A 20,575-nucleotide genomic window follows, 5' to 3' on the forward strand; every position below is an offset into this window, starting at 1 on the left:
TTTTTTTTTTTTTGTCTTTTTGAGACAAAGTATCACCATGTAGTTCAGGCTGCCCTTAAATTCACTTTGTAGCCCAGGATGGTCTCGAACTCCCAATGATCCTCCTGCCTCAGCCTCCTGATTACTGGGATTATAGGCATGTACCACCACAACTGGCTCTAAACATTTCATTTTGAAAAATTACCAAAGTTTGTGCTTTCTGTTGAAGAACAAACGAACATAACAGATTTATTTTGTACAATAGGGAAAAGAAGGCCAGAGTATCCAAAGAACATTTTTGTGCAGAAACTATTTCTTTACCACTTCTGGCCAGGAGCCTCCTGTGCTCAGCCTGAGGCTGCTCTTCAATCCTTCTCCTCTCTATAAACCAAGGGTTTCCATTTGCTAGTGGCCATGAAACTTGCTTGTTCCATTATGTGTTCAGTTCTGCACAGGGGACTGCAGAGTTGTGAGAAGAAAGGAGGGATCCAGCCACAGGAGCATTTCACAGCGTGGATAATGCATGTGGTGGAATGTGACTGGCAATGAAAACATGCATGCTTGTCTGAGAGCCACATGGTGGTGGGGAACTGGAGTTCTAAGAGGCAGGAAGAAAGTCTGTCATTGAGAAAGGCTTGCAGGGCTTGTGGGAAGTCAGAAGCAGTGAGTCTGGTTCAGACAGACTGAGGAAGAGGAGATGGTCCTCTAAGAGGCAGGGACCAGAGAAGGGCCACCTGTATGCAGCTGAAGCCATTGCTCCAAAATCCTGTCTGTTAGAGTTTGGTCATCTGATTAAGAAACACAGATGGGACAGGTCAATGCCTTTTTCAGAGTTGAGGAAGATGTTCCATCTTCATTGTTACTTCCTAGTTGTTTTTTTTTTTTTTTTTAAACATTTCTCAGGATAAAAGTAAACACAGGAACCGCTCAACTGAGCAACTTGGAGAAACTCTTTAGCTGTCTGTCAAAGCTGGCAGGATTTCTAAGCTATCAGTGCTTGCTTTTTCTTGGAAAGTGGCAACTTCCTGTGGCTTCTCTTCACACTTTCATTGCTATTAGAGCCCCTAGTATGTTTATTTGCTCACTTAATCTTGGCATGACAGCAGTAGCCACTCACCACTTGGGTCTGGTGTGCCACCTCCATGGAGAGAGCTAGCAGGCGACTGTCCACTTTCATGGAATGCTTCAAAGACTGTCACCCAGGCCCTTAGCTTCTGGTTCCATAGATCAACAAAGATGTAGAAAATAAAGCACAGTAAAAACAATACACACTTTAGAAGGTCTTCTCTCAGTGTACATCCTCAAACCCAGCATCATATATCATGTACAAGAAACTGTCATTTTTATACACTCAACTCTTAGCAAAAAGAACAGCACAGCCACTGACCGCGCCCCTCAGACACATCTTAATCTGCTTTCCCATGACCAGGCTTTGGTTATCTGTTCCTTCAGCAGCTGCGCCTTCGGTAGTGAGAGGAAATGCTTCGAGCACAGGCATGCTAGGGACAGAAGTGGCAACTGGCATCTGCACGTGGTGGCGTGTACCTGTAATTCCAACATGCAGGAGGCTGAAGCAGGAGGATGGCTGTGAGTTTGAGGCAAGTCTGGGCTACATAGTGAGTTCAGGGCCAGTATGAACTACGGAGCAAAACTTTCTCTCAAAAACAAAACAAAACGAGATAGCAACTAACCAGTATCGTCACAAATGCTCCAGACATCTGTGTCAGTTGTCACTTTTCATTAGTGCTGTGCATGTTTGCAGCCTATAATGACATTTCTTGTGGGGAGCTGATGTGTGCACACAACACGTCATAAGTTTTTCATTCCTTTCTCTGTTCTCCATCCGTGTCTTGGTCTCCTTCCTTTGTTCAAAGATCTAGCTCCCTGTTTCCTATTATCTAGCTTTTTTTTTTTTTACTCTGTGTTGTATTTCAGGTTTCTCATATAAGAAAAACCATATGATTTTTAAGTTTTTGGGTCTGATCTATGTCACTTAGCATTATGGCTTCAAGACACATTCCTTTTCTACAAATGATTCAAGTTCATCTTTCTTTATGACAAAGAAGTATTGTGTTGGGTATAAATACCATATTTTCTTTACCCCGTCATCTGGTGATAGACATATCAGCTGCTTCCAAGCTGTAGCTATTATGAATTGTGCTGCTATCAACATAGGAGTGTGTGTATCACTAAATAGGATGCCACGAACTCTCTGGGGCAGATACCTAGAAGGGGATTAGCTGGGTTGAATGGGATTTCTAGTTTTAGTTTTGAGGAACTTCCATCCTGATTTCTATTTATTTTTCCTCTTGATCATATCTGGAGTAAAAAAGGAGTATATACAAGCAAGAGCCCCTTTCTCTATCCCATTCCAGTACTGTTGTCCTGTCTTCTTTTCTCCCCTGTACAAAAAGGAGTAGAGGAGCACCCACTTGCTTAATAACAGTCAGAGACCTGTGCCAAGATCCCGAGTCCATGACCTCCTGGCCTTGTGGTGCTGCACTCTCCAGAGTCAGTTCCTCAACTGCACCAGGGAGCCACCATGCTTGGCTACCCGTCCCCAGGGCTATGCTAATGCGAGGTGCACATAACACACACACACACACACACACACACACACACACACACACACACACAGAGAGACAGACCATGCAGTTCCTATCCTGTGTTGGCAGGAAGAAGATGATTATGAAAGCCCCAATGACGATCCGGAGGGGGAGGACGATGGTGACTACGAGTCCCCCAATGAGGAGGAGGAGGAGGCGCCTGTGGAAGATGATGCTGATTATGAGCCACCGCCCTCCAATGACGAGGAGGCACTGCAGAGCTCCATCCTGCCTGCCAAGCCCTTCCCCAACACCAACTCGATGTACATTGGTGAGTGCCATCCCTGACCTTCAGCCTTGGCAGCCCCAAGCCTCACTTGGTACTAGAGGGTGGGGGGGCTGATGCCTGGTGCTGCAGTCTGGGTATTGGTGCTAGCTCAGTTTCTTAACAGCTATGTGGCTTGGGACAAGTGACTCCACCTCTCTGGGCTTCAATGTGCTTATTGGTGAAAGGGTAACAATAGCACACACCACATAGGTTTGCTGTGAGGATGATGAACTCATTGCCTTCAGTGGCTACCATCAATACTGAGGCCCTCAGAAGTGTATTTTACAATCATAACTTATTTGGTGGGCTACTCCAGGTACTCCACAGTGTTTTTCTGTTCCTCCTACCTTTGGACCAAATCATAGTTATGTGGCACTGCCACCTACAGACTGCCAGAATAAAAATAAAGGTATTGAATGCAACTTTAAAACATTTAGATTGGCTTTAAGATTTTCATCTACTTGTTTCAGCCAAACCATTTCTCTGTCACTGACTGATTGAGTCATTTATTCAATAAATTAACAGATCTCATACTATCATATGGACACAGTTCCAAATGCTAGACTCATCAGGAAAGAAAATTCAGTCTGGCAGGGCTTGTATTCTACCATTGGTGATGACAGAAAACACACACACACACACATATGAATGCACACACACTGATGCACTGATACATTTGATACTTTATAATGTTAAACACTTTGCAATTTTGAAGCTCTTTCCAAACCCTATCCCAAGATCTTGCTTTGTTTTCAGCATCCTGTGTAATGCAGCTAGCAATGATCAAGTCTCCTTCATAGTTAGGGAAGTTGAGATCCAGAGAAGTCAGAAACTAAATTGTGGAACACCTCATACGTGCCAGTTACAAGACAGTGGGCAACCAACACAGTTCTCAGTCCAAAAGAGTCATTGTCCAGTGGGTGACGGAACATCAAATAAATGAGTCCCAAATTATTTAATCTAAAAATGATACATAATTAGGAAACTGGTGTAGGAGATAGCTTGTTTCCTTTCTCCTATGGATATTAAGATGATGTTAAAGACTATTAAGTGTGCAAAGGTAAATGAGTGTAGATGTGTCAAAGAAAGAGAATTCAAAGCAGAAGGCCTATGACAAAGGGCCTGTGGTCTGAAGCTACTTGGTGCATTAGAGGCATGAAAGGTGGTTCATGCGGGTGGGAAGTGAGGGCAGGCTTGCGCTTACTTGGAGCCCTCTCTGGAAGGACGGGTTTCCCCCAGACCTGGTCCAGGATGCGAGTGCAAGCAGGCCCTGGCTCCTTGCCTCTCGTACCTCCCAGTCTTGTCCTTTCTGCATTGAGAGGGTAAGAAGGTGCCAGCCAGTTGAAATGAGCTAAGGGAAAGTTGAGTGATGATCAGAAGGGATGTAGTGTTTGTGTCTGTGGCACATCCATGCACTGTTTAAGACTTCTCAGTTTGGTGACAGAGTTGGTGACCAGCTCCTTCTTGTCAGGGAGGAGATGAGCAAAGCAGGAAGAGGGAGGAGAAGACAGCCCAGGGCATTTGCGAGGGTGTGAGGGACAGGCTGGGGCACAGAAGAGGCTCCCATGGTGGGCAACAACCAGCTTAGCCCTTCACAGGCAGCTGGATGTGCTGCACGAGTGTGTGAGTGTGCCTGTGTGTGTGCATGTATGTTGGTGTATACATGGAACTGTGCAGACATGCATTTACATACATATGCACGTGTCTGTGTGTATACTTGCTTGTCCATGCTAGTAGAAGCATGTGCACATCTCCTGTCTTCACAATTTTTGTCCAAAATCACTGCCTTCTCATGTTAGATAAGCTAATTCCTAAGAGCTCTTTCGTCGTTGGCGACATTCCTGATGAGAGATGAAATAAGTAAGAGTTGCTCATAGGTATTCAGAGCGTGAAACAAACTTGGACAGAAAAAGGGACAGGCAGGGGGCCTGCGAGCTCCCACCTCTTGTGGAAGCCAGGCTGGGTCTTATGGCTGGGGTGGGTGCAGTCTGGAGCCTGAGGCCCTGGTACTCCTGATGCCCCGAGTTGCCCAACACTGAGGACATCTGCTCCCAGGCACCCCGGGGTTGGCCGGTGCTCACCCGCTTTCCTGTTTCTCCTCTCACATCCATCTGCTTGTGTTTCGGCAGACCGGCCTCCTGCTGGAAAACCCCCACAGCAGCCTCCAGTGCCGCCCCAGAGACCCATGGCTGCTCTTCCTCCGCTGCCCGGTGCCCGGAATCACTCAGTAGGTCTCTGCCCCTTCTTCGTGGGGGCTTTGTGTCCACTCTGATTATTCCTTTTACCAGCCGTAAAATAAACTCTTTAATTCTTACCCTGTAAGAAAAGATTATATCTAGGCTGGGAAATCTGTACCCAAGGGCTCAGAGTTTCTGGTTCAGGGTTGAAATATTAGTGGTTTCTATTCGCATCCTAGTGCTTATCGCTATTTTCTTTGTATCATAAACAATATAAGCTGCTTGTATAATAAAAAGTCCCATTCAAGTGTTCCTTGTGCTGTGATTTCCCCCTTTTTGCAATAGGTAAAAACTGTAAAATAAACTCCAGGACAAGTCAATTAAGGCCCTGACGGTTAGGGTGTTGCTTGCTTCCGGAGCCTTCCGTCTCTTGCAAAAGAGCTTGCGCCACCTGCTGTCCGGAGCCTGAAATCCCAGGGACAAAAACCTTCAGATTAAAGATCAGAAAGTCTGCAGAGAAACGCGAGGCAGCAGGACCCTTTTTCCTTTTCCTCAGGCATCCAGTCCAACTCCTGCGATTCTAAAACGTTTTCAGGATGACCCTGAGAGGCCTTTAAGCTCAGACTAAAGAATTGTAGCTCGCTATCTGTCTTCTTCTTAAGTGACCTGAGCATTTTGAAAATTTTAATTTAACTTCATTTTTGAGACAGTGTTTGCTATGTAGCTCAGGCTGGCCTTGAACTCACTACGTGCTCTAGGCTGCCTCAGACTCACAGCAGTCCTGCTGCCGCAGCCTCTGGAGTGCTGGGATTCCAGGCATACGCCTGCCAGTGACCTGAACACATTTATAATTGTAACAAATGTCAAAGTATCAGGACCAGAAGGAGGGAGACAATATTTTTCCCCGAAGTGCAAAAATGCAGACTGCACCACAGCAGGGACCTTCCACCTGCAAACAGAAGGTGCAGTCCTGCTGTGCAACGATATTGAAAGGGTGTTCTCAGAGCCAAATTTATGTACAAACGCTTTTCAGTTCAGAACCCAAAGGCCCTCACCTCTGCTCCTGGAGTGCAGAGGCAGCTGATTTTGTCAGTGGATGATGACTGGGCAGCTGCTGTCAGCCAGCCAGTGTTCTGGGGACTGGGGATGAGCAGGACAAATAAAAGCTCTTTCTCCAAGCATTGCTTGGGCCAGAGAAAGACTGACGATGTACATGTAAGCAGCTGTAGAAATGACTTGAGCAGTTACCTGAGGGTAGGGAGACAGAAGGCCAGGGAATGTGATGGCAGGTACATGGCGCTGGGACAGAGGAAGGCATCTTGGGGAAGAGCTGGGAGAAAAGCATTCAAGTTGGGCAGAAGAAGCCCAAACACAGAGATGCCCAAGAGGGTATGAAGTTGAGATTTTCCAAAACCCTCAAGCATACCTGTAAGGTGGGGTCCACTGAGTCTGGAGAGAAAGACCAATAATTGGGCTAACAGGTGGGCAGGTGTCAGCTTGGACAGGACACTGCAGGTCATGGCAAGTTTCCGGTTTGTTTCTAATATAATCAGAACCATTGAGGGGTTATCGGGGACTCTCGTGCTCACACTATCCTGAAGAAAGCCCACTGTCTGAGGGAGGGAGGAATAGCAAGCCTAGATGGGAGGCCACCATGTAGCTCTGCTGAGAAACGCAGATGGCCAGTTGCCAGGGGAACACGAAGATGGAGGAAAGTGAACAGATTGACACATGTCTGGGAAGATAAAGCTGCCAGGGCTCGTGGGTGCCTTGCAAATGCTTCCTAACACTTGGATCTTTTTTCCGTGCAGCCATTGCCCCCGCCCCAACCCAACCAAGAGGAGACCAGCAGAAGCCGAAACAACAAGCCAGCAAAGCGTAAGCATGAGGCTGCCCTCTCTGGCTCACCATCCACCCATAGCCTGCTCCCGCCCCTGCTTTCTCCTTCTGACTGACTGCAGCCTTTGCCCTTCCAGTGCCTGCTCCATCAATAGACAGAAGCACAAAGCCTCCACTAGATCGCACCTTAGCCCCGCTGGACAGAGAGCCCTTCACCACAGGTATGAGTTTCAGCTGATGCATAGTAATAATGGCTCACACCTGCAGAGTGTTAAGTCCATACTTTGCTTATACACAATCTCATCTAACTAGCTCCAGAATATGAAGAAGCAGACGCTAGGAGAATCAGCCTCATTTTGCAGAGGGAAAATAGGGCGTGAAGAAATAACTTCTCAAGATCATTCAGCCATCAAGTGATAGGGGCAGAGACCAACCCCTAATCAGCCCAACAACAGAGCTCCTGTTTTTGGGCCAGGGCTGCTTCCCCATGAGTGCGATTTGTGTGCACACATCTCACTGTCCTTCAGCCAGGACACAGCAGGAGGCAGCATGGTGCAGAGAGAGGGCATGAGCTAAGAGGTCTCTCGGTTGCTAATCGAGAGACCAATGACCGCAGGGGTGGCTCCTTTTATAGGGTACAATCTCCTTATTTGTAAAATAGGTGTTCTGTAAGGAGGAAATGTTTCATGAAGCCTGAAGGTGCTATTCAAATGTTCAAATTGCTTTGTTGATGTGTACAGTTGTCTAGACATTGGGTATGCTGCCCTTCTCCCTCCACAGTTTACGCAGAATGTTCTCTGACTCCAACCCTTTCCTCATGGAGCCACTTTCAATCAGTCCTCAAACAGCTACCACTTATGGACCAGCTACTATGGGACAAGTGCTGTACTAACCCCCAAAATCTGATCTAGATTTTCTCCAATCCATATGCCAACCCAACAATGGAATGTATTGTTATACCCACCTTTCAGGTGATGAAACTGACCAGAGAGGCTAAGTAATCTGCCCATGTTTGCATACATAGTTGCAAAAGTTGAACCTACATCTTTCTGACTTCAAAGGGGGTGCTACCATATCATGTGCCACCATGTCATTCTTCAGTTGAGGAACTAGGTGCATCTGAGGAAGGAGCCCATAAACTAAATGAATAAGGAACCCAGAATCGCAGCTCCCTTTCAGCAGTTTCTTAGCTGTATTTGGAACAAGGCGATGCCTGTGGCCTCCCTTTCCTCCTGTTAGCAAAATGACACAGGTTTTAGATTTGAAGCTGCTGTGTGCAGATGTTTGCCTGAATTGCAGCGCTGCTCTGCAGAGTCATGAAAAGCCATGTAGGTGTCTGTCTGGGTTTTGCATAGCCCACTGCAGAATACCGTACAGGTTCTGCGGAATGGAGACAGACTTGAGCTCAGACTCTGCCTGAGCTCACCGCTATGAGACATGTAGGTACCGATGCCAGGGCCTTCACGATCATCCCCTGACACACAAGTTATGTTTTAAATTTCCTTTTTTAATGTTTAAAAATCTTTTTATAAACATCCTTTCCTGAAAATACATCTTGATCCTTGATTAACACCTTGTTCAAGATGTCTTGGAAGAAATCCTTTGATGATGCTTAGACTTTGCGCAGGAGACTCCTAATATCCTCAGACAATACACATAAATCAGAATTTCAAAAATACATGCCTGAGGATATAAGTATGTTTTAAAGTACTCCTTTAAAATAAGCACTTCACCCTAAGCAAAGCTTTGTAAACAATAAACATCTTTCATACCATCAAAACATGCTTTAATTATCCAATGAGCACTTCACAATGAACTGTGCTCTTAGGATCTTCCATAGACTTGGTACATGCTCAGTCCCTACAGAGTAAATCATGCTTAGAAAATGCATCTCCAGGCAGTGTACGATGATTCACCTTGGGGTGTTAACTGTGCTTAGGTTTGGGATGGAGGGAAGGGAAGAGGACCTAACTAACGCCTTTCAGTACCCACTCATCATGCCCATGACCTTCCATATAAGTTGTCATGTGACCCCCTACAGCAAACCTATGCAGATTGCATCCACCTTTACCCTTGTAACAGGTGAGGAAATTGAGATGCAAATGTTCAATTGAGCTAGGTGTGGAGGTTAACGACTGTAATTCCAGCACTAGGAAGGCTAAGGCAGGAAGATTGCCATGAGTTCAGGGCCATCCTGCACTACATAATGAGATCAAGGCCAGCCTGAACTACATAGTGAGACTCTGTATCAAAAATCCAACCTTGGGGGCTGGGGCGATGGCTCAGTAGAATAAGCACTTCCCTGGTAAGTGCAAGGGCCTGAGTTCAATCCCGGTTCTGGAAAAATAAAAAATCCAACCTCCATTGATGTGAGCATTGTTCAGCATGTAGAAGTTTTGCTTCTAGACCTAGTGGGATCTAACTAATGATGCTTTGATTACATGGATGGTAAGGCATACTTCTATGGAACTTCAGATGGAATAAAAATTAAGTTGCTTTGATAACTTGGCCATGAAAAATTCAGAGAGGACAGAATGTCATTTGTCCCCAAAGAAAAATTTTTAAAAACCTCCCAAATCCACCACTACCACCACCACCAATAACAAAAATGGGTTGTTTGCAGCACCCGAGGAGAATTTCTCACCCACCCCCTTCCTTCTTGTTAAAAGATGTTTCAAGAATCATCTGGAGCACTTTGCATATGTTCTACTATACATAAAACTCAGGCCATGCAAAGATCTTATCTGTCAATAAAAGAGGCACAGGATCCCATGAAGACAAGGATCTTTTGATCATCATCTATATTAAAGAAAACATTGATTATATTGTATGACCATATAAGGTGAAGATGAGATGAATTTCTATTTTATAAAAATGGAAAGTATATTAACAAATCAAAGTATTATTTTTTCTTTTTCTGATTATTCAGAATTATAAAGATAAATTAATAAAGTCAACAATATGGTATTAACTAATGTCACATATATAGCTTACTATTTTTATTTTTGCTAACATTACACTAGAGATAATAATGGTATTTTTCATTAAAATATGCATTCAAGGGCTGGGGAGATGGCTCAGTGGAATAAGCACTTGCCTGGCAAGTGCAAGGGCCTGCATTCAATTCCCAGTTCAAAAAAAAAATGCATTCAAGCAAAAAAAGAAAAAAAGAAAATGTTGAAAAGCACAAAACCCACAGCACACCACTATGGGGTATGAACACTTATACCCAGAGTGGTATGAACTTGAGCAAGCCACTTAATATTTTCAAGCCTATAAGAATAGGTGTTTTGGAAGGGACCTTTGCCAATCCAAAAATCTGGGATTGTTCCATGCTTCTACTCAGTCAGTACCCCTCTTCTCAAAGTATTGCCTATTGTGTCCTCAATTTAAGGGCCTCCTGTCTGTTGTTTACAGGAAAGAAGCCAACATTTTCTGACAAGGTAAGCTGTTTCGCTGGTTTATTTTTGGTTATGGTTTTGGTGTTTTTACGTCTTGTTCTTATTCTTCAGGAAGTGTTTGGCCACTCACGTATTTTTTTCTCTTGCCTTGCAGCCCTTGGCTCCAGGGGTGAGGTAAGATGCTGTGCGGCATCTAGGGGAGGCCAACAGGCATTGCTGTAGAGCTCTGCCAAGGCAGTTAAATTTGCTGCTTACACACCCTTTCTCTGAACTTGGCAGGACTCCGGGGGACCATTTACCCAAGGTGCAGAAGCCTCTTTTACCACCAACTACCGAGAGACATGAAAGAAGCAGCCCCCTGCCAGGGAAGAAGCCACCTGTACCGAAGTAACTATCTTGGATTGTTTGAGTTTGTCTTTCAAACAGAGTGGATGAAATGGGGAGTTTGTCCAGTGTCACCTCCACAGGGACACAGAGAATCACATGCTCCCAGGCCCCTTTTGCTACAGTGGTTTAAGTGGTACCTCAGATTAGATGTCAAGTACAAGGGTTTCTTTGAAGAGGGGACTCTTGCTGAGAAATGAACAAAGAAAAGCTTAATCGGGTGGATGGGACCAGAGCTATCTGGGGAGACCTTGTCTTTAACCAGCCCAGTCAGTGCTGGCTTTTTCCTACCCAGTAAGAGCAAAGCCTTCTCGGTGCATAGGAACTTACCACTTTGTTTCTCAACACAGGCAGCAGAGGGGGGAAAAGCTGGGAAAGTCAATATGCTATTCAATCACTTCTCATAACTGCAGAATCCTGAGGTCTGCTCTAATATTTCTAAATCTGCCATAAGGTATTTTGTGTCCTATATACCAAATGGCACAAATGTACCTGGTATCCAGGCTGACCCTACTGTTTAGGAGAGAAACAATCATGCTTCTTTTTATTTCTTCTAAGCAGTTGGAATTTATAATGATTGCTTTGTTTGGCTGTTTTGAGCATTAAATCGGGACCAGGCCTAGGATGTGCCAATGCCCTCCCCACTTCCCCCCAAGAAATTCCCCTCAGTAATGGATTCTAATAATATTTTAACCCATTAGATTTTAAAAATCAAAATGAATGCAAGCAATCACAAAGTATCAACATTTTCAATAAACACAGGATGAGCTGATGTAAAACACCCAACAACTTAGAAGCATTTCAATAAATTGTCCTCTCCCTAAATGCATCGTGTGGTCCAGGTGGTGCAGATGTCTGTGGCAGCACTCAGACAGCTGCCACCAAATCTGTTTGACTGGCTCCTTCATCTGAGCTGACCGTACCAAACCCCTTTTGGAAAAGTTCCACAGCAGGAACACTTTCCAACTGTTTTCTCATTCCTTTGAAGGTAGGCTGCAGTGGATGCTTTGAAACATTAGCGAAAGAGAATATTACCCCAAATGTTTGCATTTGCTTACAGAAACATCTACTCAGTGAAATGTAATAGCTGCAAGAGTTAGACTGCTGACTACACATTATATATATATATATATATATATATATATATATATATATTAGTTACACAGAACAGAGGATTGCCAAGCTCAGATTACAAAGATGACAGAACATTCAGTAACCAAAGCTCCCTTCCACTCATAGATGCTGGCTTTCTGTTGGGATTTGCAACTTCCCCTTTAGCCATAGCTCAGAGGATTTGATTTTTTTTTTATGAGATTTTGGAAATTAAGTTTCAAGGCTGGCTCTTTGAAACTCCTGATGCTCACTTCTTTTTCTTTGCCCTAATTCATTTTAGGCATGGATGGGGGGCAGACAGAAGAGATAACGTAAGTACGAAATGTCATTATGTAAGAGCGTGGGCCAGGGAGAAGCAGAGTAGGTGAGGTCTGGCCTGTAGCATGGCACCCTTGGACTGCACACAATCAGCTCATGAACACAGGCACCTGTGCCTTTGGAGTCCTGCTCTCTCCTGGAAGCCACTGTGCAACACTGAGCAGCTCCCGGGGTGGACAGGTTCAATGGAGCCCTATTACCCTATCAGCAAAGTGAAGGGACAGTAAGTACAGGGGATCATCAAGTGGGAGATGCTTAAGCATCTTTGCATTACACAAAGTTTCCTAGAGCTCTGTTTTCTTTTTTAATATTTCCATGACCTGAAAAGAAGGGAAATAACATTACCGAATGCTCTGTAGAGTGACTACCTATTTGCTGGGGCTTTCCCAGTGCTTATTAGTGCTTATATTAGTGCTGAAAGTCTCATGCAAACCAGAGAAGTTGATCACTCCCAGCTTATTTCTCCTAGGAAGAATTACCCTTTCTCTATAAATGAGAGTAAATTGCTCAAAAAGGAGAAGATACTTGTTGAAATGTGCTCAGCTAGTGAACAGTCAAGATTTGAACTCAGATCTCTCTGAGTTTCTCCACACTTGAAGTGTTCTGAAGGCTAATAAACTCCTGCTCTTGATCAAACCCGCAACTAGCAATGGCCACTGTTTTCCCAGCTCTGTGATGGATGCTGTGTTTGTTCAAATGGAGGGTTACACCATTATAGTCCCAGGCACCCCCATCACATGTGATAGACAGCATATGATCATAGAATGATCTGTGGAAGGGAAAGAAAGTGATTCACTTGGGTCAAGGATCCAAAAGTGACTTCTGAAGGGAGGTGAGATTTATGATGTTTGTATGGGGAGAACATGGAATAGGGTGACCCTAGAAGGAGAGCTGGGTACATGAAGGATGGCAGCTGGGCTGCACAGAGACACAGTCACAGTAGAGGTAGGAAAGTGAGAGTAATGTCACATTCCTGAGGTTTCCAATCTCTGGAAGGATTGATCTTCAGAAGACACTGTTGTAATAGTGTTAATCAGTGATGCCATTGTGAGAGTTTGTGAGCCCTGTGCTGATTTATGTAGTTCTCTGTTGGGTCTCTTAGTTGGCCCTCTGAGATGAGTGATTCTGTAGTTGCCCTTGCTTTGTGTCAGTGTGTTGTAGGACCAATGTTAGCACACTTAAATTGAAAAAGTAAAGAGCACTTAACATAGATGTGGCTCACGCAATTACCAGTTTAATCCTCACAGTAACATTTTGTCGCTACTGATCTGGCCTAACATGTTCAAGTTGGCCCTTTTGGTCTACTAGTTAATAGTAAAATCACTTTGTCTCTCTGACTATCATTTCTTATCTAAGAAGAAAAAATCGATCTTCCTTTGTCTAGTTAAAAGGTGGAATATAAAAACTGGTGAGGGCTGTAGGTGCACCTCATAAGCCACTCTATAAAAAATTAAGGTCACTTAGATTTTAGTGAGTGTGGGCATTGCACAGGAGAGGCAGAGCTTTGGGCCCCATAGAGCTGGGTTTGAATCCATTTTTTACAACTATTGGCAAGTAAGGAATTCTTCCTGAGCCGTGTATTTCCACTGGCAAGATAAAGACATTATATTCTAAAAGAGTTGCCAGGAAAATTGAATGAAATATTGAATATGAATCTTTTAGGTACATCATAGATATTGTAAATATCATATCTGTGAACCCTGTTAGGAACCTCAGAACTTATTTCAATATACATGTATGAGGAAATCTGATTGGAGTGTCTTTGATGGTTATTTGTACTACAAAATTATAGACCACTTAGAAAATTCTACCCTGTTCCACAGTATATTTATCATGAAGCCATAATTGCTAGAGAAAGAACCATGCACATTTATATCATTGAGAAATTTAATTATCAATTTAGGGATTGTGTTTTGATCATATACTAACATCTCTTTTTCCCCCTTACCAGGATGAAGATGATGGTATGTTCAGAAAATCTTTTCTACAATTTGTATCTTATTTTCTCATTTTTTTATTCTCAGGCATTCATATAAAATCATTTAGTATGGAAACTTCTAGAATTGTGATTATTGAAGTAATAATTACATGTTAATTGATGTACTTCACAACTGTAGCAAAGTGGAATTATTTTTGTTAGGTTACCAAAGCAAAATTTTAATTTATTTTTACTTTTTATACACAAGTAAAAATTAAATTTACATGTACTATTTGATAGAAAAGGTCTAATATTTATGCCCTGTAGCACCTGTGTGTAAAGAATCAGTAAGCATGAATGAATCAGATTGCACAAAATTTTATCTTTCATAAAATGAAACAAAATTTGTGAATCATTTTAGAAACATAAGTTTTCCAGTTGATAAGTTTCTGCTGAGATAGCATTTCAAAAATGAAAAAATATAATAAATACATAATACATAGGATAGTATCATTTTATAAACACATCCTAAGGTAGCGAATCATTTAGAAAAACTTCAGGGCTGGGGTTCCATCATGTGATTTTCTAAGTATGCCTGATCTTTTGGATTTATATCTCCTTTATTTTCTATCAACTGTGTTGAACTGCAAAGCAGTTCTAGAATGTTCCTAGTGGATTCTGACGGACTTTTGACTTCCTTTTCTTCTCTCCCACAGTGCATCAAAGACCTTTGCCCCAGCCAGCACTCATTTCTATGAGCTCCAATACTTTTCCTTCAAGATATACTAAGCCAAACTCCAAGCACTCCTTCCCACCATCTCACATGCCTGGAGCTTTCTCAGAAAGGTTTGTGACTCTGGAAATTAAATCCTAACCTGATGTAATGTCTAGGTCCACCTGACACTGAGGGAATGCCACACAGCTTCAGGAAGAAAGAAAGGAGTCAGCACGTGATAGATCTAAACATCTGGGGTCTTAAAAAAACACCACCAAGCTGAGCGTCAGGACAACATGCTAAGCTACTGCTGCCCTCGCGGTGTCTGTGCTTGCCCAGTAATCATCCATCCTAGGTGGTGTGGACACTTGGGCAGAAGAGGGGGGGAGGTTTTCACATTATTGACTTAACTGAACAAATAAACAGGGGCTGGGCTACAGCTCAACAGCACAGTAGCACCTGTCTGGCAAGCTCAAGGTCCTGAGTTCGATTTCTAGCACTCCCAAAACAAACATACAAGTAGCAAATATTAAGAGACCCACCTAATTTAAGTGACTTGGAGTTTCTCCTGCATCTTGGGTGGGGAGACTAAGAAATGTGTCTTGCACTTAGCAGATGCTGAGAGTTCATTGCACAGGCTTTTTCCCTGGTGAGCTCATTTTCTCAATAGCAGTAGCATCTTTCACAGCTTGTAGGAAGGCTGTCCAGAGGCAGAGGCATGAAGAAGAAAAATACCTAAGTTATTCCTCCCCAGCCAAGCCAATAGGTTGCCTCATGGTGTCCCCCAATGTACCTTTAATAGTCAAAATGAAAAGTCTAAGTCCTCAGCCTATGCATGGTAGAAAATGTAACCACCAGCAAGATATGTCCACCCTGCCAAATACATGGAAAGATTATCAAATTGTTTCATTTTTCCTGGGTGTCCCTTGCCTTTACTTTACTTTTCATCCTTCCAGATGTTTTATTTTTCTTTTTGCCATGTCTGTCATTTTTCTCATACTGCTTCATCTGACATTGGTTCCAATCTATGCTTTATTCTTGAAAATGAACACCCACATGAGTTGTTGCACTGAGCACACCCTTGCAGACAAGGTGGTGAATGGGTGCATTACAGCTCAGCATGGAGGGAATGGGTAGTGTTGCAGGCCTGCCCAGATCCTCCTTCCCCATCCCAGTCCCTGTGAGCATGGCTCTTCCTGGGGCAGCAACATCTGAGGCTCACTTCCTTTCCCGCATGCCTTACTAAAGGCATCTCAATGACAAGTAAGAAGCACCCTCAATCCGCCTTCTTAAACCAACTCCTCAGTCTGGCTTCATCACCTAAACCAACTTAAAACCCATTCTTTTTCTGTCTCCACAGTAACAGCAGCTTTCCTCAGAGTGCCTCCCTGCCACCATACTTCTCTCAAGGTTGGTACATTTCTGCTTTCCCAACCTATTCCAGCCAACTTGTCTGTATTGATTCCCAACAATCTCAAAGTCTTTTGGCAAAGGCTTTAATGTTTTCTAAAAATATCTGAGTTCCTCACTCAACATTTAATTCAGTGTCTACAGTGTACTAAGGGTTGTTGGAATGCTAAGAGACAGTAATATACAAATTACTGCACAAGCGTGCACATGCACGCGCGCGTACACACACACACACACACACACACACACACACACACTTCACTTCCCTGGCATGATATCCCTAATCTTTCCATGCGCAGATGTTTCTCCCTACTATTTTCTTACTGAGCTCAGGGAGTGGCTGATTTTCTCTGTAGTTTTAGGTTTCCTGATGAATCTGCTCTTGATTTATGGGTTAGGGGAACATGTTTAAGATACAGATTAAGAAAGAGTCTAAGAATAAGAGAACCTCACTCAAAGATCCTAATTCAGTAAGTCAGGGCTGGGGCCAAGGCAACTGTATTTTTAATGATACTACCTCTAGATGGTTTAGACGGTCATCAAACTTTAATGTGCATACAGATATCTTGGGAATTCTGTTAAAATGCATATTCTAATTTAGTAAGTCTGGGAGAGGCCTGAAATTCTGCATTTCTAACAAGTTCTTAGGGAATACTAATACTACTGGTCTACTCTGAGCAACAGTTAGATCCTACAAGCTAGGACTAGATTGTGTTTATTTTTATTTTTAAAGCAAGTGGCTGGCAATGGAACTTTAAAAATGCTTGTTGAAAAATAAATAATAGAAATGCTTGTTGAATGACTATCAAATAACTGGAAAATTACCCAACTGTAGTAAGGACATTTTGCAATGACAAGAACTGGCCAACAGATGCCAAATTTTCTCATTTCTTTTTCAAGAAAAGTTGAAATACGGCCTTGAACATGAGATTAGCCATATTTAAAAGTTGATTTAATTTAAAAAATATCATTGGGGACAAATAGAACAGAACTTTTTAAATTTGGTATTATGGTCCATTTGGAGATACACCAGTGTGTGTTTTAAACAGAACACTAAATTGCTAAATTTGAGTTAGGGCTCACAATTTTCCTGGAGCACTTCCCTTGTATTTTGTTGGATGCACCATTCCATAAGTGTGTTCCCAGTGCAGGAACCAGGAATACCCTCCAAAATTTCAAAGCATTTAAAATTAGTGCCCATATTTGCCATATGGTTTTCAGTTGCCTGCTCCACCTCAATTTTTACAATCTCCCAAATTTACTATTTTTAAACCCACATTTGAGTGTCTTCTATCAGTCTCTGAGCTCCTGACACTTCACTTCAAGCAATTATTTCCCAAAGTACATTTCCCTAGCTCTCTGGATTTCTAAGTTGATGCTAGGGATTACTAATGCAGAGTCATTTTTTAGAATACAACTTAATCAGGGGGCTGGTGAGATAGCTCAGCAGTCTAAAGTGCCGGCTTAGGGAAGCTTAGGCAGGTGCAGGGGACTATGGTTTGATCCCAGGCACCATACACTGTGTCAGCCCTGTCCTTAGGGTGGGCTGAGCAGGCCAAAAAAAACCTTAATCAAAATTGATCCATCTCCTCCCCAAGACTTCCAGGACACATGGTCCTCTGTCTTCTGTACCGACTGCTCGAACTCCAGAGAGGCAAATGGTTTGTGCAATGCATTGTCCAAAAACCTAGCACCAACTCCCTTAAGAATCCAAACATTCAGAATGGTAGATGATTGCAATAAAAGGCATGTATGCCTGTGTGTTGTGAATCACAGCTCTGTGGCGCTGGCTGGTGGATGCAGAAACCATCATCCCTCAAAACTAGGATAGTCATGCAATATAGCTGTGGTTCTACGACTATTATACTGCTAGATTTCATTCATTCAACAAGCATTATAAAAGTGTAAAAGTGCTGGGCTGCACAGATAGAGCTGGGGAGGGTCTGTGTAGGTACTGGGAACTGGAAAAGGAAGATGCTGGGAGTTGAGGCTGAGCTGTTTATTTAGATAGAAGGCCACCTTTAATAATCCTGGTGACAGTTTCGGAGACCTCAACCTTTCCCAGGTGACTCTTATCCTCATTGGTAGTGGCACAGATATAGTAACAATGCTAACACAGAACCACTTCAGGTACTTATTAACATGCTGATTCCTGGGTCCCGGGGAAGTCAAAATTCCTTAGGCATTCTCTCTATGCATAGTAATTTTGGGACCCAGAGGTTTAAGTCTTGGCCCTGTCACTGTCAGACATGATTTGAATATCTTGTTTCCATAGGCAAAGAAAACAAAATAGTCACCTTATAATGTTGCCGTGAGGTGAAGGGAAATGTACACAAAACACACTACTCAAGATCTGGGCCAAGTACTGCTGAACAAACGTTTGTGTTCAACAAACAAATGATGATAAATAATTTAAGGGAACATTAGCTAATAGAATTTTCAAATTCTTAATAGCTGTTCTGACATACAGAAAACAGCTGGCTAACTATGGTCAACTCAGTCAAATCTTTCCTGGGATGAGGAAACATTCTCACAAATTTTCAGGAACTATAAACAACATGAAGAGAGAGTCAGGTAGAGTGAAGTATAAGGACTAGGTAATCTAAGGTTTGATCAGGAAGATGTCCTGGTTGATCAGATAGTCTGTACTGTCTTTGTTAAATAGCCCCCCTTCATGAAAAATTCAGCAAAAAAAGAGGAGATTGAAAATGTTGATCTCAAAGCTTACAATATTCTCAAGGTAATTTCTTACTGTCTTGGGTAACTTACATGTCTTATTATAAAAACAATGAGAACAATTATCTTCATTACTGTAATTCCACAGCACTAACAGCTGGGAATCCATTCTTTGCATAGTGCTAATTACAAGAATCCATGAAAGATCTGTCTATTGAATATTCTGGATATTCACATGGAAACAACGGTGACTTTCTTATAACTGGATCAAATTGCTTTGCATGGGAAATCATTAGAACTTGAGATTCTGCCCCCAGAATTCCACTGACATAGTTACAGAATACAGTAATGCCTGAGCAGCCTCAGTAGTTTTGAGCAGGTGAAAATTATTTTTAAAATCAGTTTTCTTGAAATGTTAATTATTGGAACAAGAGCAAGGGCATTTGGGGATGAGATGCCTTATGAGGGAAGTAAATAATAGCTCGCAGTAAATTAATTTTCAGAATGTTTTATTTTAAAGGCTCCAGCAACAGACTGCCACTCAGAGCTGAAGGCAGAAACTTCTCCTTGCCAGTCCCGAGCAAACCTCAGCCACCATCCCTGGGGGAGGAGGAGGTAACGAAGCCCGTTGTTCTTTTTGCTTCTTTTCCCTACCACGTGGGTCATAAGAAACTGCCCTGAAACGTTCTTCTATACTTTTGTTTTCTATCATCTTATTTATTCATTTTTAATCAAAGGGGAGAGGGTAGGGTGCAGCTCAGTGGCAGAGCTTTTGCCCATCGTGGATGAGGCCCTGGGTTCAATCTCCAGCACCTCAAAACTGTTAGAGGGAGAACCAGGGGAAAGACATGCATTTCTCCTCCTTTCAGGTTCTTCCAAAGGTGAGCATGCATTTTGCATTAAACAATAAGAAAAACAAACCTATTTTCCTTCTGCTTCCTAGCTTTACTCTTCAAGTCTCCACTTAGCTGCTCCGTTAGTGGCAGATTTTTCCTTAAGTATGTGCTGTTATCATACACACACCTGGAGAAATTATTACCCCTGACTAGAGGTTCCATCTTATGAGAAACACTTACGTGTGCCTTTGCAACCAGTGCCATGATGAAAAGCAGTTAAAATACCTTCTGCATAGCCCCATATAAATGATTCTTTATTCAAGTTAAGAAAACAAGCATTTAAAAACTCATGGAATTCAGGTGATGATTTATGGAAATTATTGCTTGGAGGCTTTTCTTTTTACTTACCTATGTGACTACAAAATTTATCCAGCTTTTAAAAATTTACATTTACAGAATTTAGATGAAGAGTGGTATATTTCTTACATTACCCGACCAGAGGCAGAAGCTGCTCTTAGAAAGATAAACCAGGTATTGTCTATAATTTATTTTTAAGTAGTTATAAATATTGATGGAAAGGGACAAATGGGATTAATTGGCTTACGGCATCCTAATTATGGCCTAGAGAATCTATTAGGTGCTGTTCTTACTGCCAGGTAGTGTTTCTGGGATACCCATTAGTGTCAGCCTCCCATCTACCAGGATCCCTAGCAAGGACTCCTTGAATAGGGAATCATTCAGTGGGCAGGAAAGTCTAATTTAAGGCAATCATTTGGTTGGCAGAATTTTAGGTGCTTTCTATAAAAGCTTCTGTCTTGTCATAGGAATTGTGCAGTATCATAAGGAGGCTGCCTCCCAAAATTTTGCACATCTTATTACAGTTGCCTTCCATATCACTGCAAAAGGACATATTGAGAGGGAGGGAGAGAAAGATA

At 42.7% G+C, this 20,575-nt stretch overlaps 1 protein-coding gene across 2 annotated transcripts in view; it reads left to right on the top strand.

Moving 5' to 3' along the window:
* Lcp2 (lymphocyte cytosolic protein 2) overlaps positions 1–20,575 on the top strand; it is a 46,647-nt gene that overhangs the window by 21,821 nt on the left and 4,251 nt on the right. The window contains exons 7-19 of one of the 2 annotated variants that reach the window (XM_023721796.1): positions 2,655–2,856; positions 4,983–5,080; positions 6,842–6,908; positions 7,007–7,090; positions 10,287–10,312; positions 10,425–10,444; positions 10,550–10,657; positions 12,048–12,078; positions 14,037–14,049; positions 14,720–14,849; positions 16,079–16,128; positions 19,325–19,419; positions 20,097–20,171. In XM_023721796.1, coding sequence (XP_023577564.1) covers positions 2,655–2,856; positions 4,983–5,080; positions 6,842–6,908; positions 7,007–7,090; positions 10,287–10,312; positions 10,425–10,444; positions 10,550–10,657; positions 12,048–12,078; positions 14,037–14,049; positions 14,720–14,849; positions 16,079–16,128; positions 19,325–19,419; positions 20,097–20,171 — 999 coding nt within the window. The remainder of the gene's footprint in view (positions 1–2,654; positions 2,857–4,982; positions 5,081–6,841; positions 6,909–7,006; positions 7,091–10,286; positions 10,313–10,424; positions 10,445–10,549; positions 10,658–12,047; positions 12,079–14,036; positions 14,050–14,719; positions 14,850–16,078; positions 16,129–19,324; positions 19,420–20,096; positions 20,172–20,575) is intronic. The other variant, XM_023721797.1, reaches the window with a different exon arrangement.

Source organism: Octodon degus, unplaced genomic scaffold (genome assembly GCF_000260255.1).
Source record: "Octodon degus isolate 3935 unplaced genomic scaffold, OctDeg1.0 scaffold00085, whole genome shotgun sequence".
Classification (NCBI taxonomy): domain Eukaryota; kingdom Metazoa; phylum Chordata; class Mammalia; order Rodentia; family Octodontidae; genus Octodon; species Octodon degus.